Source organism: Macaca mulatta, chromosome 13 (genome assembly GCF_049350105.2).
Source record: "Macaca mulatta isolate MMU2019108-1 chromosome 13, T2T-MMU8v2.0, whole genome shotgun sequence".
Taxonomy (NCBI): Eukaryota; Metazoa; Chordata; class Mammalia; order Primates; family Cercopithecidae; genus Macaca; species Macaca mulatta.
In genome coordinates, this window is record NC_133418.1 from 82,582,980 (window position 1) to 82,610,397 (window position 27,418).

Below are 27,418 nucleotides of genomic sequence, written 5' to 3' on the forward strand. Positions count from 1 at the left end.
TCTCTACTCAAGCAAGAACTTATCCTCCCAAGACCCAAAACTGAAACTGAGATGCAGCCACCATGAAGAGCCACCTGAGATGGGCCCTTGCAGGTTGAAGGTTGTAATGATGCCAAAATACAGTGAGGACAATTACATATGGCCATTTTCTATCCATGGCTATAAATTTATAGCATAGTTACATACAAGTCTAAAAAGTATTCAAAAATTTAGTTGGGAAAATATTGTTTGGTTTTAGACTAGGTTATTCCTGCCTTCCTTTCATCATATTGTTCATAACTCAGTTTTTTTTTTTCCAGTTTTAACTGAGAAGTTGTGACCTTAATTCTTTATTCCCCAATGTGCTATAAAACATAAATTATAAGCAATGAAGAAGGGAAAAATAAAGCCACCAGCCTTTTCTCTCAGAATCCTTGGATAGCTAACTTTTTCCCAAGTCACAGAATTTAGGTATCATTACAACCATTCCCTAGCTCTGTACTTGGGGACAGTTAAAACCTTTTGGTGGGAGTAGCATTCTTGCTTTCTGGAGTTTGTCTGTGTATTTGGAGAGGTTGTGAAGAGGGCTGGGGAGAAGGTGATGCTCGAATTTGTGGACTTTGATCATTAGAATGAGATTCCTCTTTTTTTTCTCTCTGTCCTTGTGGTTTTTCTTTCTTTTTTTCTGTACCACTGTAAAATAAAGTATAACATGGAACAATACACATTTAAACAAATAAAAAATATCAAGTGATAGAAAAGTGATTATTATATAATTCAAAACCTTAGGTCATACAGCTAATACAATTTGCACTGTTTTCATTCAAGAAGGACAATATTTCTTTGAAAATTCCAGAAGCTATTAACATCTTCAGTGAAGAATTTATAAAAATTCTAAGGTGATACATCCCATGAAGATTGCCCCTTTAGACAGAAATGGTCTCTAATACATTTTGCCATCTTGGCAGATTTTGGGGGACAAATGAAGATCTCTTAACTGACCTCAAGTTACCCAAATCAGAGGATTATCTATGTAAAGCATAATGACTGATGCCAAAGGAACACTAAATATTCATGTTTAAAACGTTATTCTCCAATTCCTGTTTTTTTTCTGTATACTTCTACTCCCGTCAATTGAGTTTTACACTTACCAAGAGTTTAAGTTTTTCCCCAAATCTGTTTATGTTGGTTATTTTAATTATGTAAGTTAATTAAATACAAAGAGAATAGCAATTTCTATGAAAACTAAGTTTAATGCTCTCGAAAGACTACAAAAAAATGAGTTACTAAAAAAAATTGCTGTTAAATTTAGTGTGAGTGACACAATTTAAAAAATCACAGAAGCAGTTGGGCGCAGTGACTCACGCCTGCAATTCCAGCACTTTGGGAGGCAAGTGGATCACCTGGGGTCAGGAGTTCAAGACCAGCCCAGGCAACATGGTGAAACTCCGTTTCTACTGAAAATACAAAAATTAGCTTGGTGCAGTGGTGTGTGCCTATAATCCCAGCTACTCGGCAGGCTGAGGCAGAAGAATCGCTTGAGCCAGGGAGGTGGAGGTTGCAGTGAGAGGAGATTGCACCATTACTTTCCAGCTTGGATGACAGAGTGAGACTGTCTCAAAAAACAAACAAATCACAGAGCCTGGGTGTGGTGGCTCACACCTGTAATCCCAGTACTTTGGAAGGCCAAGACAGGAGGATCACTTGAGCCCAGGAGTTCAAGACGAGCCTGGGCAACATAGTGAGACCCTGTCTCTTAAAAAAAAAAAAAAAATTGGCCGGGCACGGTGGCTCATGCGTGCAATCCCAGCACTTTGGGAGGCCGAGGCGGGCCGATCATGAGGTCAGGAGATCGAGACCATCCTGGCTAACAAAGTGAAACCCCGTCTCTACTAAAAAATACAAAAAATTAGCCCAGTGTGGTGGTGGGCACCTGTAGTCCCAACTACTTGGGAGGCTGAGGCAGGAGAATGGCGTGAACCCAGGAGGCAGAGCCTGCAGTGAGCCGAGATCACGCCACTGCACTCCAGCCTGGGTGACAGAGCGAGACTCTGTCTAAAAAAAAAAAAAAAATCATAGAAAGAGAGATGGGTTCTAACATACTCTTCTGCCAGAGTTTTAAATTTCTTACTCATTTCATTTCTGAGAACTGAAACTAAAAATTTTAGAAAGTTATTTATGGGTATATTTTATGAAAGACAGTCAACAAGGAATTTGATCAGACATACATATTTAGAGGGTAGGTTTGGTCTTTCATTTAAAAACTGATGAATGAATACAGGTGAATATATCTTATGTTAAAATATTTCAGATATTTATGTATATATTCTTTGGATTCTGTACTTTGACTCTTGGTTAATAAACCACCTGCTATTCCTAACCAGACTGGATAAGTGTACTTATACTGAAAACACTCTAGACAATATTATAAAGCTGATGGAATCAAGACTTGAATTTCAGTGATGAAAAGGTAGGAAACTACTAAATGCCTATTTCTTTACTTTCCTTTTTTTTTTTTTTGAGACGAAGTCTTGCTCTGTCATCCAGGCTGGAGTGCAGTGCTATGATCTTGGCTCACTGCAACTTCCAAGGTTCAAGCAATTCTTCCACCTCAGCTTCCCCAGCAGCTGAGATTACAGGCACCCGCCACCACACCCAGCTAATTTTTACATTTTTAGTAGAGATGGGGTTACACCATGTTGGCCAGACTGTTCTCAAACTCCTGACCTCAGCTGATTTGCCTGCCGCGGCCTCCCAAAGTGCTGGGATTACAGGCATGAGCCACTGTGCCCAGCCCTGAATGTCTTTCTTAATCAAAGGACGTTTTGTAATTCGATTATAAGGTACATAATCAACAAGAAAATTTGTTCAAGAACATTTTAAATAAATGTACATAATATATACAATTTATCACATAATAGGTTAAAATGTTAGAGTATATTTTAATGTCAAGTGACATTTCTTAACCTGATACACTTCTGATAACTTCTGACTTCAGACTGGCCCTTGACTATCTACTTTGTGATCAATTTTTTAAAGTGGGTGCCTAAGAAATACAATTTTGGCCGGGCGCAGTGGCTCACACCTGTAATCCCAGCACTTTGGGAGGTTAAGGCGGGCGGATCACCTGAGGTTGGGAGTTTGAGACCAGCCTGACCAACATGGAGAAACCCTGTCTCTACTAAAAATACAAAATTAGCTGGGTGTGGTGGTGCATGCCTGTAATCCCAGCTACTCCCGGTGCTGAGGCAGGAGAATTGCTTGAAGACGGGAGGTTCACGTTGCGGTGAGCCAAGACTGCGCCATTGCACTCCAGCCTGGGCAACAAGAGTGAAACTCCATCTCAAAAAATATATGTATATAAAATAAAAAAATAAAAATTAAGAAATACAATTATACTTCAAGAATGTCAGATTAACTTAAAAAACTGAGTTCCAGTATGTCCAACTCTCTCAAAAACAAAAACAAAAAACAGACTTTACTTCTTTCTTGCTGTTCTTCAACAAGAATACAGAGGCCGCTAGTTTTATGTGGGCCCAGTACAACCTAAAAGAGCCATTTTCCTTCTGGGTTATTTAAAAGCAAAATATAGGGATCCTGGATCATAAACTTGTAACTCAGCTGGCCTTAGACTGTTGAATCACTAATGTGCATAATACTGATCACTACACACCAACAGTACAATAGCTACGTAAGAAAATGGGCTGAATCTGAACCATTACTGGATACAACATGGAAATTTATTTAAAATTGTACTAACATTTTCTTACGGTTTCTCCTTTTCTACTCAAAGTGGAGTACAGGTAATAAATGTTAGCATCCTTTGTAGGGGAAAGTCTAGATTCTGTAATAACAATGTCAAAGACTGAGTTCTAGGAGGAATATTTTTTTTTTTTTTTTTTTTTTTTTAGATGGAGGAATTTTTAAAAGGGCTGAAGATCTTGGTATTTCTTCAACATTCTTGTAGTTAACTGTTTGGTTAAGTACCTATGAATCCTCACCGATGAATAATTCGGTCACTGGCATTAGTTTATTGAGGTAAGCATTTTCCATCAGTACACTGTTAACACATGATCTTATTACTTAAGATTTTCCTCACTCATTCTTTGAAGAAACTGGTTTTAAGATTTTGTAGCTTATCACCTATGGTCTCTCCAAACTCTACATCAAATAATTTGCTAGAAATTACAAAAGAGGGAAAATCCTGTGAGCACTTTTATTGGAGTAAATTAATTAACTGATGAAAAGAACATAAAGAATGCAAATCTGTAATCCACTGAAACTTACACTGCTGTAATTCCACAGCCCTCCTGCCCACCACCCCCTAACACACACACACACACACCCCTCAGATAGTACTATATTTTTGAAATAAGCCTTCATTTTATAGTTATGGTTAAAAAATAAAAGTTATAACAGCATTTGACATCCCACTGACACAGACATATCAAATATTCTGTTTTCCCTTTAAAAATGCTGTATCAAATATATCACTTGCTATGGAAAATTCACTTATACAATTTCTATAAATATAGTGATGCTTATCAACAAATACTTGCTTTTTTTTGTTTTTTTTGAGATGGAGTCTCACTCTGTCACCCAGGCTGGAGTGCAGTGGCCAGATCTCAGCTCACTGCAAGCTCCGCCTCCCGGGTTTATGCCATTTTCTTGCCTCAGCCTCCCAAGTGGCTGGGACTACAGGCACCCGCCAGCTCGCCCGGCTAGTTTTTTTTTTTTGTATTTTTTACTAGAGACGGGGTTTCACCGTGTTAGCCAGGATGGTCTCGATCTCCTGACCTCGTGATCCGCCCGTCTTGGCCTCCCAAAGTGCTGGGATTACAGGCTTGAGCCACCGCGCCTGGCCAACAAATACTTGTTAAAAAGAAACAAAACAAAACCAGGAAATGAAACTGCTTGCTTTCTTAGTGAGAAAGGAAAGCTTCCTCAAACAACTTGACAGGTATGATGAGTGCAAGCTGAGTGAGCACAGGCTAAACGTCTCTACTTTCACAGTTTAAGAATTCAAAGGACATGCTCATTTGAATTCAAACAGCTCTATTTCATATTCTTTCTAAAGGTAGACCTCTACCACATTCAGACAATTTTGCAATGTTAGTTTTCCCCCCTTCACAAACGGGTACCTTTTAGCAGCAGATGAAAGAGTTTCTTTTCCTGCAATTGAGACAGTGCTGGTATGACTTGGTTTTCTGTTTGCACCACTTCCATTGGTTATACAGGACATGGGAATAGCTGCTCGAGGGCTTGGTTGGCCTAAAGATAATTAAGGAAAAAAAATTATATCAAATTTGAATATATTCCTCAAAGATCTAAGTTTTAAAATTAAGTCCATTTGGAAGGAGGGGATGGTGGAAAAAAAATTAAGTACATTATTGTTTATAACTTTTGCGCAGAGTGCCCCCCTGGTATGCAGCACATGATATTGTCTCAAGACTTAATCCCATCAAAACAGACCTATAGGAAAGCCATACTAATTTACTAAAACACAGTTGGGCTAGTTCTTTAAGCTAAATGGTTTGCTTTACCACACACAGCAGCCTTATAACACATGATTCAAATGCGTGCCTCAAGTAAACTATAAATCCCATGCCATCAATCTTCAAAAACAGCTTGTTTGTTAAAATCATAAATTTTAAATTCTAGAAACCATAAATATTAAATTCTAGACTGTTACTCCATATAAATAAAGCGTAAGTATATAAAGTTAACCTCTCCTTTAACTTACACAGTACAAGGAGTGGAATAAATGTGTGATTGGTATATTGGCATGGTCAGAACACACAACATCACAAGATAAAACAGTCCTGTCTATACTAAGAGTCAAGTAAAGATTTGGAAATAGAGAACATTTTTATTTTTTAATTTTTGGACTCAGTTTTCTCATGTGCACACAAGTAATATCTGGTACCTTAAGAAGTTCTACACATGGTGGCATAACACTGCATTTTTGTCAAGAATAAGATGTTGGAGGTCATTTGTATCATAATCACCTAACATGCTTCCTTAATATAGATTCCTAAGTCCTACATTAGATTGAATGAATTAGAAGACAGGAAGAAGAAGACCTGCTGCATTTATTTTTGAAACCTCTTAAGAAATATTTTACATATAAGTTATATTAACCCCCAAATTATGCAAATATCACTGGTCATTAGATTTAGTTCTAATATGTCAAACAAGTTACTTATTGTTTTATCAGTAGCTTTTTAAAAACTGTGATAAAATAGTCCTAAAATTTATCATTTTAACCATTTACAAATGTACAATTCAGTGACAATTAGTATATTCACAATGTTGTGCAACCATCACCACTACCAAGTTCCAGAATATTTTCATCACCCCAAATAGAAACCACGTATCCACTGGCCAGGCGTGGTGGCTCAGCCTATAATCCCAGCACTTTGGGAGGCCCAGGCGGGTGGATCACGAAGTCAGGAGATTGAGACCATCCTGATTAACACAGTGAAACTCCATCTCTACTAAAAATACAAAAAATTAGCCAGGCGTGGTGGCAGGCACCTGTAGTCTCAGTTACTCGGGAGGCTGAGGCAGCAGAATGGCGCGAACCCAGGAGGCGGCGCTTGCAGTGAGCAGAGATCGCGCCACACTGCACTCCAGCCTGGGCCAAAGAGCAAGACTAGGTCTCACTCCATTAAGCGGTCACTTCCCCCCTACACCCCACCCTCCAAAGAAGCCATACCTTGTTTGGCTTCTTTTATATAGTACAATGTTTTCAAGGTTCACCATGTTGTAGCACGTATATTTCATTCTTTTTTATGACTGAAAAATATTCCATTGTATAGATACATTTTGTTTTTCATCTGTTGATGATCACCTGGATTGTTTCCACCTTCCCCTTTTGGCTAATGGGAATAGTGCTGCCATAAACATTTGTGTAAAAATTTTCATATGAACACCTGTTTTCAATTATTTTGAGTATATACCTAGGAGCGGAACTGCTGAGCCACATTGTTGTTGTATGTGCAACTCTTGAGGAACTGCCAAATACAGTGGCTGCACCATTTTACAATTCCACCAGCAATGTACAAGGGTTCCAATGTCACCATATTCTTGCCAACACTTGTTATTTTCAGGTTAAAAAAACTCAAAAGGGTATTAAGTGTTACCTCATTGAGTTTTGGTTTCATTGATTCTATTGTTTTTCTATTCCCTACTTCATTTATTTTGCTCTAATCTTTATTTCCTTCCCTCTGCTAAGCCTTGGATTTAGTTTATTCTTCTTTCCTAGTCTTTTTTTTTTTTTTTTTTTTTTGAGACAGGGTCTCGCTCTGTTGCCCAGGCTGAAGTGTCATGGCACAATCATGGCTCAGTGCTGCCACAGCCTCCAAGGGCGCAATCCATCTGTCTACCTCAGCCTCATGAGCAGCTGTGACTACAGGTGCACACCACCACGTCTGGCTAATTTTTGTATTTTTTTTTGTAGAGACAGGGTTTTGCCACATTGCCCAGGCTGGTCTCTAACTTAGGTTCAAGCAATCCACCTGCCTCAGACTCCCAAAGTGCTGGGATTACAGGCATGAGCCACTGTGCCCGGCCACCAATTACAGGCATTTTTACCATTCTTTTACCAATGCCTCAAATGGCATATCAACTTCAATTGCTCAAACATTTTGCCCACTTTAAGAACGGGCTTTCTTCTTAATAACTGAGGCATACAAGTTCTTCAAATATTCTACATAAAAGTCCTCTGACAAATACATGTCTGGCAATTATTTTCTCTTATTCTGTAGCTTGCCCTTTTATTTTCAAAACAGTTTTTGAAAGAACAAGATTCTTACATTTTGATGAAATTCAATTAATTGATTTTTCTCTTATAGTCTGTGCTTGTTTGTGTGCTACTTATGAAATCTTTGTCAAACTCAAGGTCACTAAGATCTTTCTTATATAAGTTTTAGCCCTTCCATTGAGGTCTATGATCCATTTTGATTTAATTTTTGTTTATGGTGTGAGATAAGAGTCAAAGTATTTTTGTTTTTTTGTCTTTTTTTCCCCTGGCATATGACTTTAATGACTCTTGAATTAGGGTTGAAATAACTTGAGCACTCTGCCTAGCACACAGAAAGTACTTAATACCAAAACAACTAAATGGATGCAACTTCACCACCAAATTTCTCTTCTGGATTATGCTGAGTTTATCTTGAGTCTCTCTTCTTGCAGTTTTACCCTACACTATGGCATTGCTACACTGTGCCAGAATGACCTAACACATGCTATGTATTTTTAAATTTAATGCCACGAACTGTAATATGCCCCATCATTTTAAGTACCATTAGAAAGAAGTATTTCCTATTAGAACTATAAGACACCATCAATTGTAATATGTACTGTAATTTCAGGGATGTTAAAAATGTCAAAAACGTAGGCATCTTGGACTGATTACTATAAATCTGCCCGTCAGTCCTCAGCTTAAGATTCTTTAGTGGCTCTCCACTACCTTCAGGATGAAAACTAAATTCCCTAAAAAGGTGTAAGAAAACCTTCCACTATGGGCCCTACCAGTCTATGTTCATTTCTTGAAACTCCCAATCTCACACCCTGTGCTTCAGTTTATTTTGAATTCCTAAACTAAGTACTTTTTACTCTTCTGCATTTCTGCACCTGGATGATCCTTCTCTCCGGCATACGCTAGTCACCTCTGCTTGCCTAAACTGTTATGTATTCATCATCCATGCACCAATCAAATATTTACTCAGGACCAATTATAATCCTAGTCTTATGTTTACAAAGGTATACAAGGCAGTTGCTGACATCAAGGAATTCAAAATCTTCAAGGAGAATCACATCGGCAATGAAAACATCTGGTAAGTACAGTAACAGAGATGTATCAATGGAGTATCATGGAAGTACAAAGAAAGGACACATAATTCCGTAAGGATTACGGACACAGAGCTCAAGGAAGGCTTCCTTGAAAAAATACACAATAAGACCTTAAAGAATAAGAAAGAAACAGACAACCGAAAGGGTGGTGATAAGATACTTGGATCCATTGCAGTATGTGTAAAGCAACAGAAACACTCTAACAGCAAAGTGAGTGTACGTATTTGTGGCATTGAGTGGTTGTTAGTGGGAGACAAAAAGCTCCTTGATGTGGCCAGGATGTAGAATGAAAGGGGATAGTTCAGAGACAAGAGGTAAGTAGCATTCAGATGATGCAAACTTTATTTATAGAGAATGAAGAATCACTAAAGGGTTTTAAGCTGAAAAAGAGAGTTCAATTTACATTTTAGAGAATACCCTCTGGTAGCCATGTGAAGAACTGATTTCAGGGCAGTGGTCTGAGAAAAAGATGGTGGGGACCAAGAGCTAGGTAGCGTGAATGAAAAAGTGAAGGAAGTTTTAAGAATCATGGTGGAAACCATCATAATGCCAGGATGAAGGTCAATAAAAACTTTTATACTTGATCATGACATGAGAATGCTAATCACTATAGTTTACACCCCTTAATGACAGACTCAAGTATATGACCTTACTGACATCTTAGCCTGAAAGTTCCTAAATACAAATAAATTTCGGTGTACTGTAGACTAACAGAGTAAAGTTATCACTAAGAACTGCTGCACATTCCAAAGCTCAAAATCTGAAATCCTTCTTGCTACTCTGGTACGTATTATCTTATTCTTGCATCTATCCCAACCTGTCTCTCTAAAACTGTAATTTTATCACAACTTCCTGTTTCTATAACTAACTTCTTCTGGCATTCAATTTACAAACAATGTATTGTTTCTCAGCTAGCCTTGGGATGACTATGTTAGTGACCTCTTACAAACAGTGTATGATCTAGTGGGAGCAATGAATATATATGCCAAAAGAGATGTACAAATAAAAATTTAAAACAATTCCAAAACGTGACAAAAAATAGATCATTTTCAGAAAATAATTTCTGAGGCCTTTAAGATGGCTACAGTTTTGATCAGAAGAAGGGTAGAGATAGTCTAGTTGATATTCCAAATTTTTTATTTATCTTGAATTCTCTATCACATGCCTCATAGCTCTAACTGTATACTTCTTCCAACCCCTCATTTTTAAGCTCTTTGTCCCTTTTCTCAATTGGCTGATTACTCTTGCTTTATTCTTTGAGAAGACTGAAGACTACATGTACCACAGCTTCATAGGAATTTAATTTGACCTCTAAAGAAAAATCCTCTAGAAAATGTAAACACCTTAAGATGATAATGATCATTTTCCTGTCAATAATTTATGTGATACTCAAATTCTATCTTCTCCATTTGGAATTTTATCTGTATACTTCTGCCTTCCTCTTATTTCACAGGAAGATGTACCCTTAGGCCTTTCTACTTGTGGCCACTACTTAAGAGTACATTTTGAGTGGAAATGACAAAGAAGCATTTGACTCTCATATAGAAATGGCACTCTGCAAACGGTAATTGCTACCTGGTCTGAGGCAATACCTGCCAATATACAGTCATGCACTGCATAATGACGTCTTGTTCCACGATGGACTGCATATACAACAGTGGTCCAAAAAGATCCAAATACCGTATTTTTACTGTATCTTTTCTATGTTTAGGTTTGTTACATATACTTACCATTGTGTTACAGCTGCCTATGTAACCTAGGAGCAACAGACTATACCAGGGGTCCCCAACCCCTGGGCCACAGACTGGTACCTTCGTGGCCTGTTAGAAACCAGGCCGGACAGCAAGAGGTGAGAAGGCAGCGAGTGAAGCTTCATCTGTATTTACAGCTGCTCGCTATCACTTGCATTACCACCTGAGCTCAGCCTCCTGTCAGATCAGAGGCGGTATTGAATTCTCACAGGAAAGCAAATCCTATTGTGAACTGTGCATGTGAGGGATCTAGGTTACATGCTCTTATGAGAATTTAATGCCTGATGATCTATCACTGTCTCCCATCACCCCAAGATGGGACCATCTAGTTGTAGGAAAACAAACTCAGGGCTCCCACTGATTCTACATTATGGTGAGTTGTATAATTATTTCATTATATATTACTACGTAATAAGAATAGAACAACAAATGTAATATGCTTGAATGATCCCAACACCTCCCCCCACCCACCCCAGTCTGCAGAAAAATGGTCTTCCATGAAACCAGTCCCTGGTGCCAAAAAAGTTGGGGACCACTGGGCTATGCCATACAGCCTAAATGCATACTATGCTATACCATCTAGGTTTGTGTAAGTACACCCTATAATGCTCAAACAAGGAAAAAATTGCCCAATGATGCATTTCTCAGAACGTATCCCTGTTAAGTGATGCATGACTATACTTCTACGCAAAAAATAACGAGACACTCCCTCATCCCCTTCCACAGTTACCAGTCATTTTAGTGTAAGGGTCCCACCAAGGCAATTCATACCTTCCTAAGCTGATGGATGTAGCGTGCTTATCAACAACATTTACAGGAAACCTATGATAATCCCTGAATCCTCCCAAATGTTATTTGGGCCAGGAGCTGAATGATACAGATCTGTGCCTTTAGAGTATCCCAGATTTTACATAATTAGCAATGTTTCTATTGGAGAATCTACCCCTACATTTCAATTTTGCCTTTGGGTTCTTTCATTTCTCAAGTGGCAATTACAATGCTTTGTACTTTGGCTTAACCAGCAGTTTCCTGATTTAAATGACTGACTGCCACCTTCAGATAAATTTAACTTTTTAACTTCTGTATCATTGTGTACTAACAGCTTGTCTTCACATAGTGCCACTGGGCTGTGTTCTCAAATTACATTCATTTGGTCACCTCAAGAGGTCCTAATGAGTTTCCCAGGCACCAGCTGTGACATAATTTGTCTTCTTGGCAGCTAAAACTTCCAGTGTTCTCTGGACCTTCCCTTTTGCTCCGAAGTACAGGTAATTTTTTTTTTCTTTTGGCAAGGATTCAGCTGCAACTGGTGCATATATTACGAACACATGCTGTCAAAAGGAAAGAATTCTCTGACAGAGGAGAAAGTATATGAAAAATTTAAGTGACCGGCCACCTTAAAAACTCATGGGAAAATTTTCTACCTCAGTCAAGTACCCTGCGTAATTTACTCAAGAAAAAAATGGGTCTTAGCTTTAAATACTGCTGGCACACTGCAGAAGATAAACTAAGACAACGAAATATATTTAAAGGTTAGGTGTGTTTCTGATTTTGGTATTTACTGAATGGCAATACTACTATGAAGCAAAATAGCAGAATTTCATTAAGCCCTTAGCACACACATCATTAACATTTACTTTTGGTCATATCTGATGACAACTTATGTCCTTCCCATATCACCACCATCTAGCAAAAATCATACAACAGCTGTCTTCAGTAATAGGGAAGTTGACCTGTCCTTTGAATCACAGCTTCAAAAAGGGTTCTATCCTATTTATCCATAGGAATTTAATTTGACCTCTAAAGAAAAATCCTCTAGAAAATGTAAACACCTTAAGATGATAATGATCATTTTCCTGTCAATAATTTATGTGATATTCAATACTATAAATTCTAATTTCACAAGGGGCTAAAAAAAAAATCACATATAAAACTGTCTATAATATAAAAAATGACTTTACTTTTTAAAGAAAAAATACAAATCCCTACAAGATAATTTCATTTTTAATGTTATGAAAAACTTCACTTATTTGAAAATACTTTGCTTAAAATATTTATTCCAAATTTTCTTACCACTAATTTATTAATCTTGTTTAATATCAAAACTGAGATGATCTATTTTAGGCTGTACACAAATGTCAATAGTGAAGAGTCACTTAAATTCCAATTGCTTTCAACAATATGCTATATATAAACTCCAAGATAAAGCTGTTCAGAGTTGCCAATAACATTATGAAACTTTACATATGTATTTCTCTCAATGTCTTAATATCAATATTGGAAACATAATTAGTTGGACGTATTTTTCCATTAAAGGGAAATATAATAATTATTAACATGAATTATTCTCATCTATGAAATAATTATTTTCTCAAATTATTAATCAATACCCCCATCAATCCATTTCATAGACTTGCCTGTGTCCCAGGCAACAGAGTAACTCAAAGAGTGAACCACCTTAGCATATTATAAAATAGCAGTCAAAGTTAATTACGAAGTATAATTTTAAAATCAACTGGAAAAAAAACTCTCTGTAATTAATAAGGTTATTAAAAAGAATTAAGAGTTAGTGTTATGTGAAAAGAAAAAGTCCCACAGAGATGGTTCTGTGGCTCCAGAAGTAGGTAATCCTTCACTAAAGAGCCATTAACAAAACTGATCCTAGACTCACTTTAGAGACACAGGAATTATAACTAAGGATAATTAGAAAAGCACCAGAAACGACAACTTACAAAAAGTAAGTTCCTGGGGAATAGGAATTATAGCTAGTTAACTGTATTTATATTTCATGACATTGAGAAGTAGGTGCTAAATAACTCATGTGTCATATAAAATATTTGTGTATACGCTGGAAAAAAAGCAATTTTTAAATTTCTTTAAAATATTTCAGAATTTTCTTTACTGAAATATCTTAGTAGATACAATATGAGAGAAAATATCTTTAAAATTTTTCTCAATTTACATAAAATTATAACGTACTGTTGTTTCAGCATATTAAAAAGACTTTGGAGACCAAGGCAGATTACTTGAGCCCAGGAGTTTGAGACCAGCCTGGGCAACATAGCGAGATTCCACCTGTACAAAAAAAGAAAAGATTTTAGCAGGGTGTGGTGGTGTACACCTGTAGTCCTAGCTACTCCAGAGGCTGAGGAAGGAGGATCACTTGTGCCCAGGAGTTTGAGGTTACAGTGAGCCTGGGTGACAGAGTAAGACTGTGTCTCTTAAAAAAGTAAAAAAAAAAAATCTAAACTACTTAAAATAAGCTTTTAAAAATGTGAATAGCAATCAAACATCATTATCATTTTCTATTATAGGTTTTAATTTTTTTTTTTTTTTTTTTTTTGAGACGGAGTCTCGCTCTGTCACCCAGGCTGGAGTGCAGTGGCGCAATCTCAGCTCACTGCAAGCTTCGCCTCCCGGGTTCACGCCATTCTCCTGCCTCAGCCTCCCGTATTATAGGTTTTAAAATACTTATATGTACCCCTGGGGTTCTGAGTCTGTATATTATATACAGGAAACTTGTTCTTCCCTCTCTACACAAAGCTGATATTCCCTATAAAGCCCATATACATTAACTGATCTAGCTCCTTATTCTACTCTAAAATTCCAAAATCCCCCTATAAAAATCAATTTATAACCAAACAAAACTTTTTTCTGGCTTGATCTTGGCGGTCCTCAAAGTTGGGTCTCTAAAAAGTAAACAAATCAAGCAAGCAAGCAAGCATAATTTAACACAATCAGTCAAAGTGGTTTCCATCAAGTCTTTTGCCAAACCCTCAGGTCCCTTACCCTTTGTCATTGACATATTTATCTTACTACCACTAATGAAAAAGATCAATCCTATCTTCCACCTAACTCTCCACTGTAAATACACAGACCCAGAGTACATGAGGCTGAGAGGGAAAAGAGTGGGAATCACAAAACTGGGCAGAATGATACTCACCTTTCCTCCACAATAAGTTTCCTGTCTCCACACCCTCAGGGTCTTTCAGCATCCTTTCAAAAGTCTACGGTCTTCCATTCTCAGCTTTAACCACTCCAAACATGTATTCCCTTTTTTTCTACCACTGATGACCTATCTTTCTGCCTAAAGGTTATCAGTGTCTCAATGTATATTCACAGTTATCAGATATAGAAGTTGTAGTTCTCAGGAGACAGTGATAAGGACTAAAACTTCCAACCCTGACAACTGTGAATATATATCAACCTCCACTCAGTTGTATCTGTTCATTCTATCTTAGAAGTAGTACTCTTCTGTTTAAGACTAATAGCTTCTCACCTGCTCTAAGATCCCTTTCTCAAATTCTCAGGATACTTGCCTCATCAATTACTTTATTTCTCCATATTGGTCTTCCTCTCTGCTGCCTTTTTGTCCTCAACCTATCTTTGCACTCAAGTCTATCATGTATTTTTAACAAATTTTTAAAAGTAATTAAAATTGGCCTTCAATATAGCATCCTCTCCTAGTTATTACTACCTTCCTCCATTCAGGTGAATTTTTTGAGAGCGGCTATATTTGTTGCTCTCAATTCTACAATTCTCCTAAATTGCTGCTTCTCAAAATACTGGTATTTGATTTGCAGTTCTATTACTCCACTAAAATTGCTTTTGGAGAGGTTTCTAATATTGCTGTAAATGCCAAGTCCAAAGGTCATCTCTCAGTCTTCGTTTTATCTGACATCTCTGTAGCAGCTGGCAATGCGCATCACTTTTTGTGCTATGCTGAAATGTTGGAGCTCCCAATGGAACTATCCCGAACTGCCTTCTCATTTTACTTCCTCTATGGCTTCAACTATCATCCATAAGAGGAACATTCCCAAATTCTTGTTGCTAGCCAAGACTAACATGAGCACTAGATCCATATGTAATTCAGCTACCAATATGTATCTCTACATACCATACACACCCCAAACAACATTCAGAAACTGAATTCACAATCTTTCTTCTAAATCTGCTTCTCATTTGCTGGTGGGCTGACTGCACTATCTCCTATTCGGCTAGAATTTGGGAGTTACATAAAACTCCTCCCTAGGTTAATAATTTACATGGACTTATTGAAGTAGGAAGGCAAGCCGATAAATGTTCTCACTTTTCCCTTGGCCAAAATGGGCATAATAATGCCAATTCCCATCTACTCTACCAATAAATCAGCAAGAGACATCAAATGATATGTTCAAATACTTGATTTATGTGAAAGAATGATAAAATTCTTTCTTGGTGGTTGAAGGAAGGCAAAAGGTACACTACATCTGCTCCAAACTCAGAGCAACAGGGTCTTGATGACTGTTTCTCTCAACCTTGAAAACTCCCAATACTGAAAAGTTAAAAGTCCCATTATACTGGGCTAGTAAGTGTCAAAGCTTAAATTAATTTTTTCAGGATTCTGCTGACTACCACAGAGGGTTCAGAATAAAGCTATTTAAACTATAATGATTTTAATTATGTTTCTGTATTGACAACAGAATTAATTTTAAAAACACATGAGTGCCTACCAGTTAGGTTCAATATGAAATGAGACACAAAATAATGATTCAGCTCCTGCCCTCAGTAAACTTATCAACTAGTTAGAAGACACTAACTTAACACAAATACTGTAACATAAAAAACCTGTAAGTATAATCAGTGGATTACGCAAAAATTCTTTATTTTAAATAATAAAGAATAAACTTTCACAACTTTTTGGGAATTAAAAAAAAGGAAATGGAAAACAAACCATAATCACACGTAATTAACATAAAAAACTAGTTTTATATTTCCAACTTCAACTTTCAAAGAAAATACTGCAAAAAGCAAGACTCTTCTTAACTTTACAACACAATTACCTTTACTTGAGACTGATTTTTTCACTGAGGCCACATGATCTTCAGAGATTGCAAGACGCCTCAAAACATCAGCCAAAGCTGCCTTCAGCACAGTGATTTCGTCTTCTTGTTGCTGAACTCGTGACTCAAGAGCTGACAGGCGATCTTGAACATCAGAAGTACTTGCAGCAGAAATACTATCATCTATAAAATAAAATATGGAATATTATCAAAGTAAACTGCTTGAGAAATAATTTCTGATAAGAAAAACTATCCCAGATAAGACTTACAAAAGATGAGAAGAACTCTGGCTAGGTGAAGTGGCTCGTGCCTGTAATTCCAGCACTTTGAGGGGCCAAGGCGGGCAGATCACTTGAGGTCAGGAGTTGGAGACCAGCCTGGCCAACATGGTGAAACCTCGTCTCTGCTAACAATACAAAAAATTAGCCGGGCATGATGGTGCACTTCTGTAATCCCAGCTATGTGGGAGGCTGAGGCACGAGAATCACGTGAACCCTGGAGGCGGAGGTTGCAGTGAGCCCAGATTGCGCCACTGCACTCTTGTCTGGGCAACACAGCAAGACTCTGTCTCAAAAAAAAAAAAAAAGAAAAAAAGAAAAAAAAAAAAAAGATGAGAAAATTTCAAAACAAAAAACCCATAACATCCCATCATGTTGACACATATGAACCTTCCATAAAGATTTTCATAGCTATCTTAATTTAAAATAAGTTAATAAATTTGACAAATAATTAAAATGGTGAAAATCTTCCCCAAGGTCAAATTCCCCCTATTTTTATAACATCATCTTAATTGGTTTTCTCAGGAAAATGCTCCCTAACTACATCATCTTGTAGACATCAGGAAACTTGCAAGACAGCAAACTATCCAACCTTTCTTAATTACAACATTATCATCACAGTTCTCTATGAAAACAGAAAAGGCATATAAATCACTTCTGTTTGGCTTTATGTATCAGATAGGGAGTCTATCACTTTAACCAACAACGATGAAGAAGCATTCTTTACTACTTTACTCTTTACTGTACTATTATACTCTCCCACACCCCACAGAAGTCAGTATTGCTATGTAATTAACAAAAGACTTTTCGCTGCTCCTTCTCTCCACCTAACACCACGACCTCTCTTAAAAAAAGGTTTTTATGAAGTACATACTTAATATTTGCCTTAGGTTATGTAACAGCAACAAGAGAAAGACTATTCAAATAAGGCTTAGCTATACCACAGCAATACGTAACTTTATACTACTGTATTTGTTGGGTCAATCAGAATCTAAACATATAGAAACATCAATCGCTGGCTGGGTGCGGTGGCTTACGCCTGTAATCCCAGCACTTTGGGAGGCCCAGGCGGGCAGATTACGAGGTCAGGAGATTGAGACCATCTGGGCCAACAAGGTGAAACCCCATCTCTACTAAAATACAAAAAATTAGCCGGGCATGGTGGCATGAGCCTGTAGTCCCAGTTACTCGGGAGGCTGAGGCAGGAGAATCACTTGAACCCGGGAGGCAGAGGCTGCAGTGAGCCGAGATCACGCCACTGCACTCCAGCCTGGCAAAACAGCAAGACCCCGTCTCAAAAAAAAAAAGAAAAAAGAAACATTAATCGCTATTGCTTCATTCAGTATAAGCAGGAAAATTCAGGGAAATAACTAAGTGTTAAAAACACCCTTGGCTTACACTGAGGGACGTTTTAGTTTCTAATGTAAGAGTTGTTTGGACCAGACTGAGATCATTTAAATGATGTTTCACTCATTCAGACGATAACGCAGAATGTATTGTTTTTTCTCATACTGAGATAGTATGCTATGGAACTTAACAATTTAATTCAAAGTTTGAGTTAAAATCACCACCACAACATTTAAAAACCAAAGCTATCACCATTACATTATGTAACAGTAAACAATATTCATATTTCATATTTAAGATCATATACAGCACCAGACCTCCTATGCATACATATGTACTCTCTTCTGTCTTTACTAGTATTTCACTGACAATCTTATCTTCGAGAAGTACTGATTTTGAAGGAAAACTGGGTTTCATCTTTAATTTAGACTTCAAATTCTGATTCCATATTAACTAGTTACATAATCTTAGGCAAGTTATTTTAGTTCTTTGAGTATTAATTTCTTCATCTTTAAATAAGATTGTTACAAGGAGGGTGCGCCTAGGATATGTACAAAGCACAAAAGTTAGAATTTGAAAGCTTTGAGCACATTTGTTACTTAAAGGCAGATATGTCCAACTCCGAGATGCTTAAGGAATAAGAACAATTCAGTCTCTCACCTTAGAAATTTTTATATTTTAAGTATTTTTCATGTCCACAGTGGTCTAGCTGAATTCTAGCTTATCTATATTCTTTGTAAGTATGTTAGACTACGGTCACTGTTCTTTCTACCCAGAATGCTTTCCTATTCTCCTTCTTCTGACAGAAAGAATAGTCCCTCTTGTCTTTTGTGAAACTCCACCATATTTCTTGCTCCTAGTAGGGCTGTCAATCTATGATGCCTCACTTTCCCCTCTGCCCTCTATACTATGAGACTGAACCATATAAAATGGCCTTTTCAGTTGTATAAATATTACTATTAGAAATTTCAGCTGGGCACGGCAGCTCACGACTGTAATTCTAGCACTTAGGGAGGCCAAGGTGAGCAGATCGCTTGAGCCCAGGAGTTCGAGACCAGCCTGGGCAACACAGTGAAAATCCATGTCTACCAAAACAGAAAAAATTAGCTGGGCATGGTGGCCATGTTTGTAGTCCCAGCTACTCGGGAAAGTGAAGTGGGAGGATCACTTAAACCCAGTCAAGTATGTGTTTAAGTCAAGGATTCAGTGAGCTTTAATCACACCACTGCACTTAAACCTGGGTGACAAGAGGAAGACCCTGTCAGAAAGAGGAGAAAACAGAAAAGAGAAAAGAAAAGAGAAAAAATGAAAAGAAAAGAAAAAACGGAAGGGAGGGAGGGAGGAAAGGAAAGAAGGAGAAAGGGAGGTAGGTAGGAAGGAAGGGAGGCAGAAACGGAAGGAAGGAAGGAAGGAAGGAAGGAAGGAAGGAAGGAAGGGAGGGAGGGAGGGAGGGAGGGAGGGAGAGAGGGAGGGAGGGAGTGAGTTAATATGGCTCAATCTAATGCTACCACAGGAGTAGTAGTCATGAGATACAGGCTAGGCCAAATGAAGCCCTCTTGAATCTTCCAGAGATAGAGTTATAGCCCATCCTCCTTTGTTCTCCAGCTACAAAGATGTCACCCTAGGACTGTCAAAAATAAAGGTGGTTCTAACTACCTTGTGTTCCAGTTCTAGTCTCTGAAGCCCTGGCCCTTCAATTCTGAGAGCTACTCCAATATTCCTCCCAGCTAATTATGTAACCTAATAAATTCACTTTTTGCAAGCCATTATTTGTAAACCAAAGGCCATGATTAAGTCAGTAAACTATATGGATATGTTTTTCTAAATTGTTCTCAATTCATGAAAGATGAGCTATACCTTCATATTATAAGCACAGATAAAACGCTTATATGATTTTTGTAAACATATAACCTGTTTAATTATTCCGGGAGGGCAGCTGAGCTAGTAGATCACCAGACTATAATGCCAAGGTTAGGGTGCTAGGTTTTAGTGCCAACTTGGTATCTTTTACTTTCAGCAAACTTTTACAAACTTTGATTTTTAAAAAAATGACTAAGGTTTTTAAGTTGTGTGAAACTTGGATAGTGACGAGAAAGGTGGTTCAGCTTGTAAAATTCCTATCAAACCCTGATAGACACTGTGAGACACAAGAACAATTTTTCAAAGGGCATAACACTGATAGACACAAGGACAATTTTTCAAAGGACATAACACGTACAAAGTTAACCATTAACAATGTCCCGCATTTACATTGTGCCTTTCATATTTATTACCTCAGCCCACACCCCCCTACACACACTATCTATATTTTATATTGGAGGAAATAGCTCAAGAAACTAAGTAACTTGCTCAAGGTCACCAAACTAATCTAGATATCTGAGACTCAAAGACAAGTCGTTTGACTCTCAACTTCAGTGCCCTTTATTTTATTCCACGCTGCATCCTAACAATAATCACATGAGGAGCAAACAAATACATCCTTTCACAAAGCCACGCAAGGGGCTTCAAAACTATTGAGTGATTTAATCAGTTTTTTGTTTCAGGAAGATCATTTTGGTTGCTGCGTGAGAACAGATTGGAACAGGGTAAGAGTAAATGCAAGAACAGACAGGAGGCTATTGTAGTAACCCATGTGAAAGGTGATGATGGCCCATGTTAGGGTTAAGATGTTCAAGTGTCTCAGTTTCTTTCTCCAGAACAAGTATGTCTCCTGTCTCAGTATAAATATTATCATAATGCCCCCTCTTTCACTCTCAAGTTCCCTGGCTTGGATGATCAATTACAGGGTCACTATAGCCAAGGCAACAAGCAATGGCAATGTAACGGAGCATAGTAGTTGATCCCCAGAGTTTCTCATAGCTCTAATTCCTTCCTGTCTAAAATCCTGGCTCTTAACCCTTTCAGGAGCATGAATTTCTTTGAGAATCCAATAAAAGCGTGGTAGAACAGCGTATGAACTCTGGTATTACACTGACTAAATACATCTATCTGTTTTCTTTTTTCTTTTTTTTGAGACTCTCTCTGTCTACTAGGCTGGAGTGCAGTGGTGTGATCTCACTGTAACCTCTGCCTCCCGGGTTCAAGAGATTGTCCTGCCTCAGCCTCAATTAGCTGAGGCTGGGAACAGGTGGGAGATTACAGAGGTGCGTGCCACCACACCCAGCTAAATTTTATTATGATTATTATTTTTGTAGATACGGGGTTTTGCCATGTTGGTCAGCCTGGTCTCCAACCCCTGACCTCAAGGGATCTGCCCACCTTCGCCTCCCAAAGTGCTGGGATTACAGGTGTGAGCCACGGTGCCCGGCCATCTGTTTGCTATTTACCAACTCTGTGACTGTTTTCTTCATGTGTAATTTACTCATGCGAACTGGGTACTTACCTCAGGCTTTGGATGATTAAATGAAATAATGCACAGCATGGCCATATAGGGTGGTTTCAATAAGTTATCATCCTACAGTGATGTTCTTTACTGCACTGTTTGTTATTGCCACAAAATTAGAAATGACCTAAGGTCTAAGGATGAGGTTAAATAAGCTATGATATGTCCATACCATCGAATATCATGCAATAATTTAAAATAACAGAAGAGCATAAGCTAAAAATTTGAAAGTTCTACAAGACGACTTAAGTGAATAAGCAAACTGCAAAACAATATGTACTGAATAATTTATAGACACACACCAAAACACACTTTTAAAAATTAACACAAAAAACGTATACACACACACATATGAATATATAATGTACACAGAAAGAAGCTGTGAAGTACACACATCAAACTGGTAACTGGGTTACCTCTGACTAGGAAGGTGAGATTAGAAAAGTGGGATTAAAGAGAAATTTTTGCTTTTCAGTGTATGTATTCTCGTATTATTCGAATTTCACAATAAAAATGTGTATTAATTTATGCCCTTTAAGGTAAAATGCACTGCTTCTGAAGTTTAACTTCTTAAAACAAGTTTCCTCCAGTTACAGTGTTCCAATGTTATAAGGAACATACAAAGCAGAATACAAATAACTTAAATTTCTGTCATAGATTACTAAAACAAGAACAGACACTATCTTAAAGTCCAACAACCCCTTTCATCATTTTATGAATAAGTAAACTAAGACTCTGAGACATCAGGTGAGTTACCCATGGTCACACAGCAAATTGGAGTCAGAGTTCCTTCCTCTGATGACTCTACATAATCCACTGCTCTTGTTCTTTCCATTTTGAAGACTTTGCTCTTACTTTTCTTCCCTCCCAATCTCTAAGATACCACCATTCTCATTCACAATAAACTAAGGGATATAACTGTTCAGTAAATGAATATATTTTCTGAGGGCTATTAACATTCCCTTTTCTTGATCCAAGTAGATCATTTTCCTTATACACCCCCACCTTTTTTATAGAGTAGGAGTATAAGCTAAAAACAGTAATCCCCCTCCCTTTAAAAAATTTTTGGTAATTGCCTCGTTTTTTTTTTTTTTAATTTTTGCTCCTTCTCAAAATAGTTTCCGGCTTTCAAGGTTGAAATATGAAATACAAATGAATTCTCAAGCATTTTTTAACTCGTTAAGGAAAAAGTAAAGAATGAAGAGAAAATAGAGATCCACAAACCTCTTACTATCAGTCTAATCCATTTACTGGCATGAGTCAGTCTCTTTTTAGCAGCACAAGGAAATTTATATGTGACTCGTACACTTTATATTTTAAAGTTTAAAATATTACAGTTTAAAGAATACAATTATAGCTATTCATTATGCTTTTATTACACAGAATCATATTTTCTGAACTGTTGAGAAATGTGTCACCTTTGCAGAGATAAGTATATTGTGTTTTATTATAAATATCCAAAAGTTGGCAATCCAGTATTACATCATCATATCAGAATGAGACATGCCTACACATTCTAGTATCTTTGGATTTTATTGATTTTGTATCTTTCTAAAACAGAATACTTACTGTCTTGTTTTCTTAGTGGGGGCATACAATCATAATGTAACCACTTCTTGGTGACTCAGTCTTCATTTAGAATATTAATTACTATGCTGCAAGCACTGTGGTGAAATGATACCCTAGAGGCTATTATATTTCTAATTAAATAATTGAGAACCATGGCTCAGGCCTGTAATTCAGCACTTTGAGAGGTTGAGGCAGGAGGATTGCATTAGCCAAGAAGTTCAAGACCAGCCTGAGTAACCTAGGGTGACCCTGTCTCCACAAAAAAAATTAGCCAGGGGGTGGCAGCACATGCCTATAGTCCCAGTCCTAAGGCAGCAGGATCACTTGAGCCTAAGAGGTCACGGCTGCAGTAAGCCAAGATTGTGCCACTGCACTCCAGTCTATATGATAGAGCAAGACCCTGTCTTTAAAATAAATAACTAACAATTTTTAAAAAGTTATCCAGCTGTGGTGGCATATGCTTGTAGTTGAGGGGCTGAGGCAGTAGAATTGTCTGAGCCCAGTTCAAGGCTGCAGTGAGCTATAACTGCATCACTGCACTCCAGCCTGGGCAAAAGAGCAAGACCCTATTGCTAAAATAAATAAATAAATAAATAAATAAATACAAATACAAATACAATAAAATTACATTTTTGATTTTCTTTTTTGTAGAGATGGGGTCTCAGTATGTTGCCCAAGCTGGTCTTGAATTCCCACCCTCAAGCAATCCTCCCTGCTCAGCCTCCCAAAGTGCTGGGATTACAGGCATGAGCCACTGCACCAGACCACGTTTTTGGTTTTCTAATCTTTCTTTCTACTTTTCTCCTTGCCTCTTTGCAGTCAGGATTAGCTATGCCTATCCATAGCAATGCTCCCTTTCCAATCTAATTTCCTACATTACGGGATACTGAATAACTAAGCTTTTTAACTGTTTATATGAGAAGTCTCTAACATGAAGACCTCTTCTATTTTAAAAATGTATTATAGGTTGAGTATCGCTTATCTGAATTGCTGGGGACCAGAAGTGTTTCAGATCTCAAATTTTTCAGATTTTGGAATATCTGCATATATATAATGAGATATCTTGTGGAGGGGATCCAACTCTAACCACAAAATTCATTTATGTTTCACTTACGTCTTACACACATGTCCTGAAGGTAATCTTATACAATATTTAAAAAATAATTTTGTGCATGAAATAAAGTGTATACTGAACTATCAGAAAGCAAAGGTGTCACTATCTCAGACACCCACGTGGACAACTGGTTGTTGTTTGGCATAACCATCATTCCTGACTCTGAACTTATATACTACCAATAAGCAATCACTTTTTAAAATGTATTCATACTAAAGTACTTAACAGGAAAATGCAAGCCTACCTCTCTTCTTCTCCCTCCTCAACCTACTCAATTCATGTTGAGTAGTTGAGATGACGAGCAGGAAGGTCTTATGATGATCCATTTCCATTTAATGAACAGTACATGAATTTTCCTTATGATTTTCCTAATAACATTTTCTTTATCTAGCTTACTTTATTATAAGAGTACAGCATATAATATATGTAATACACAAAATATGTGTTAATCAACTTGTTGTTACCAGTAAGGCTTCTGGTCAATAGTAGGCTATCAGTAGTCAGGTTTTTGGGGAACCAAAAGTATACGGGGATTTTCGACTGAGGGGGAGAAGGAGTTGGCATCCCAAGCCCCCATGTTATTCAAGGATGAACCATATATTAAAGCCCATATCTCTACCACACACAAAAATAAGATCTGAGAAGATTAAAGAATTAAAGGCAAAATTATAAAATCTTTAGAAAATAACTGTAAATGTCTTCATATCCTACAAACAGGAAGGTTCTAAAAAAGATACAAAAAGAACTAACCATAAAATATTGATACTTAACTACAACAGAATTCAGATGTTTGGTCTCCAAAAGACATAATAGAGAAAGTAATCCATAAACATGGAAAAGATAGCTGTAACACATATAAATGATAAAAATTTGTATCCAAACTGGACATGGTAGCTCATGCCCGTAATCCCAGAACTTTGGGAGGCCGAGGGAGGAGGACTGCTTGAGCTCAGGAGTTCGAGACCAGCCTGGGCAACATGGCATCCCCGTCTCTACAAAAAAATACAAAAATTAGCCAGGCATGGTGGCACATACCTGTAGTCCCAGCTACTTAGGAGGCTGAGGTGGGAGGATGACCTGAGACCAAGGAGGTTGAGACTACAAATAATTCCATAATTCATCAAAGCTTTTGCCAGTCTTTCTAAATACCTCATAGAAAAGGAAACATAAATGGCCAACAAACAAAAAATGAGGCTCAAGCACCTCATTAATAAACTTGGAAAGACAAACTGAAACCACCCAAAATACTATCTTATGTGTACCAGACTGGCCAAAAATGTAAAGTGTGACAACATCCAGTATTCCCAAAGATATGGAGGGATATGAACTCTCAAACATTACTGGTAGAAAGTGACCTGTTTCAATGACTTTAGGGGGGAAAAAACCTTGGCAATATCTAGTAAAACTGAAGACACACACATCCTATGATCCAGCAATTTCACTGTTACCCTAAACCTAAAGTAGAAGTCAACAAACTTTTCTGTAAAGGGGAAAATAGTTAAATACTTTAGGCTTTGCAGACCACACGGTCTGTGCAGCAAACTACTCAGATGTGCCTTTGTAACACAAAAACAGCCATAAATATGCATATGAATGGGTGTGGCTATGTTCCAATAAAACTTCATTTATAAAACAGGTGGCCTCCCAGGCAGTCTCCCAGTCTCTGTTCTAGAGAAACTCCTGCAGACATACATACACCAAAAGACATGTCCAAGAATATTCACAGCAGCATAGTTCATCATAAAAACAAATGGGAAACAACCTAAATATCTATCAATTGTAAAATAGGTAAATAAATTGTGATATTAACAACCAACAGAATACCAGAATAGTAAAAATAAACTATGGCGATGTGCAACATCATTTTGAATCTCAGGAACATGATGAATGTAAAGAGCAAGTCAGGTGAAATTTACATAAAGTTCAAAAACATACAAAAGTAAATACAATGTTTAGAAAAAAACTACTGAAAAACCAAGGGAATGATATACACAAAATTTATGACAATAGTTACTTCTGATAGTTGTATGACAGAGGATAGGATAGTGAGACACTCACACATAATGGAACATCTATGTGATTAAAACATGTATTATACTTTTTAGGGAGGGGAAGGGAAGTTCAATGATTTTTCTCTTCTGTAAAAGTGGATAGGGGATAACTGGTCTACATAACTGACTTACTCACTTTATTCTTTGGAGAACAATGAATCCATTTTTGTGAATTAAATTCCAAAACAAAAATGAAGTTGTATTTCCAAGAACCCTGGGGTTTTGTGGCATAAAAACAACTAGACTAGTTGGTCTTTATGACAGTTTTGAGGCCTAATGGTATGACCCTAAGATTAGTTATCTACAAACCTATGGAAAAAAAAGTCCTTCATTTCAAAAAGTTACATTGTATGAGATATATCATCCCAAGAACAAATAAGTTGTTAAAAAATTTGAAATAGTCTCTGATCTCCCCTTCCTAAAGCACTTATGCTGAGACACTGGGCAGCCGTTCTAGGTTAGAATAGTAATGGCAGATTAGGTTCGATTAGAGAAGCTAACGTGACAGAAGACCATGAGAAACTAGTAACAATACCACACACTGTGTAGAGTGTTGGGCTTTTTTATTTTTTGAGACAGTCTGGCTCTGTCACCCAGGCTGGCGTACAGTGTCATGGTCTCAGCTCACTAGAACCTCTGCCTCCCAGGCTCAAGTGATTCTCACGCCTTAGCCTCCCGAGTAGCTGGGATTACAGGAGCATGCCACCATGCTCTGCTAATTTTTTTTTTTTGAGATGGAGTTTCGCTCTTGTCGCCCAGGCTGAGTGCAGCGGCGTGATCTTGGCTCACTGCACCCTCCACCTCCCAGGTTCAAGAGACTCTCCTGTGTCAGCCTCCTGAGTAGCTGGGATTACAAGCACCTCCAAGCACACCCGGCTAACTTTTGTATTCTTAACAGAGGCAGGATTTCACCATGTTGGCCAGGCCTGTCTCAAACTCCTGACCTCAGGTGATCCACCCACCTTGGCCTCCCAAAGTGCTGGGATTACAGGCATGAGCCACCACGCCCAGCCCGCTAATTTTTGTATTTTTAGTAGAGATGGGGTTTCGCCAAGTTGACCAGGCTGGCCTTGAACTCCTGGTCTCCAGTGATCCACCCACCTTGGCCTCCCGAAGTGTTGGGATTACAAGGCATGAGCCACAGCGCCTGGCCTAGATAATTGTTTTTGATGAAGTTTTTTGGTTAGACTTCACAAAAGCAAAAGTCAAGCTTAATTATGCAATTTCTGATGTATTAAGAGAGGCACTTTTAAATTATTTTCCATTAAA

At 37.7% G+C, this 27,418-nt stretch overlaps 1 protein-coding gene across 4 annotated transcripts in view; it reads right to left on the minus strand.

Annotated features, from left to right (window-relative positions):
- EML4 (EMAP like 4) overlaps nt 1–27,418 on the minus strand; it is a 161,572-nt gene that overhangs the window by 66,818 nt on the left and 67,336 nt on the right. For 2 of the 4 annotated variants that reach the window (XM_015112231.3, XM_015112230.3), the window contains exons 2-4: nt 16,409–16,591; nt 5,121–5,250; nt 499–672 (exon numbers count right to left, since the gene is read on the minus strand). In XM_015112231.3, the coding sequence (XP_014967717.1) occupies nt 499–672; nt 5,121–5,250; nt 16,409–16,591 (487 nt within the window). The remainder of the gene's footprint in view (nt 1–498; nt 673–5,120; nt 5,251–16,408; nt 16,592–27,418) is intronic. The other 2 variants (XM_015112233.3, XM_015112232.3) reach the window with 1 other exon arrangement.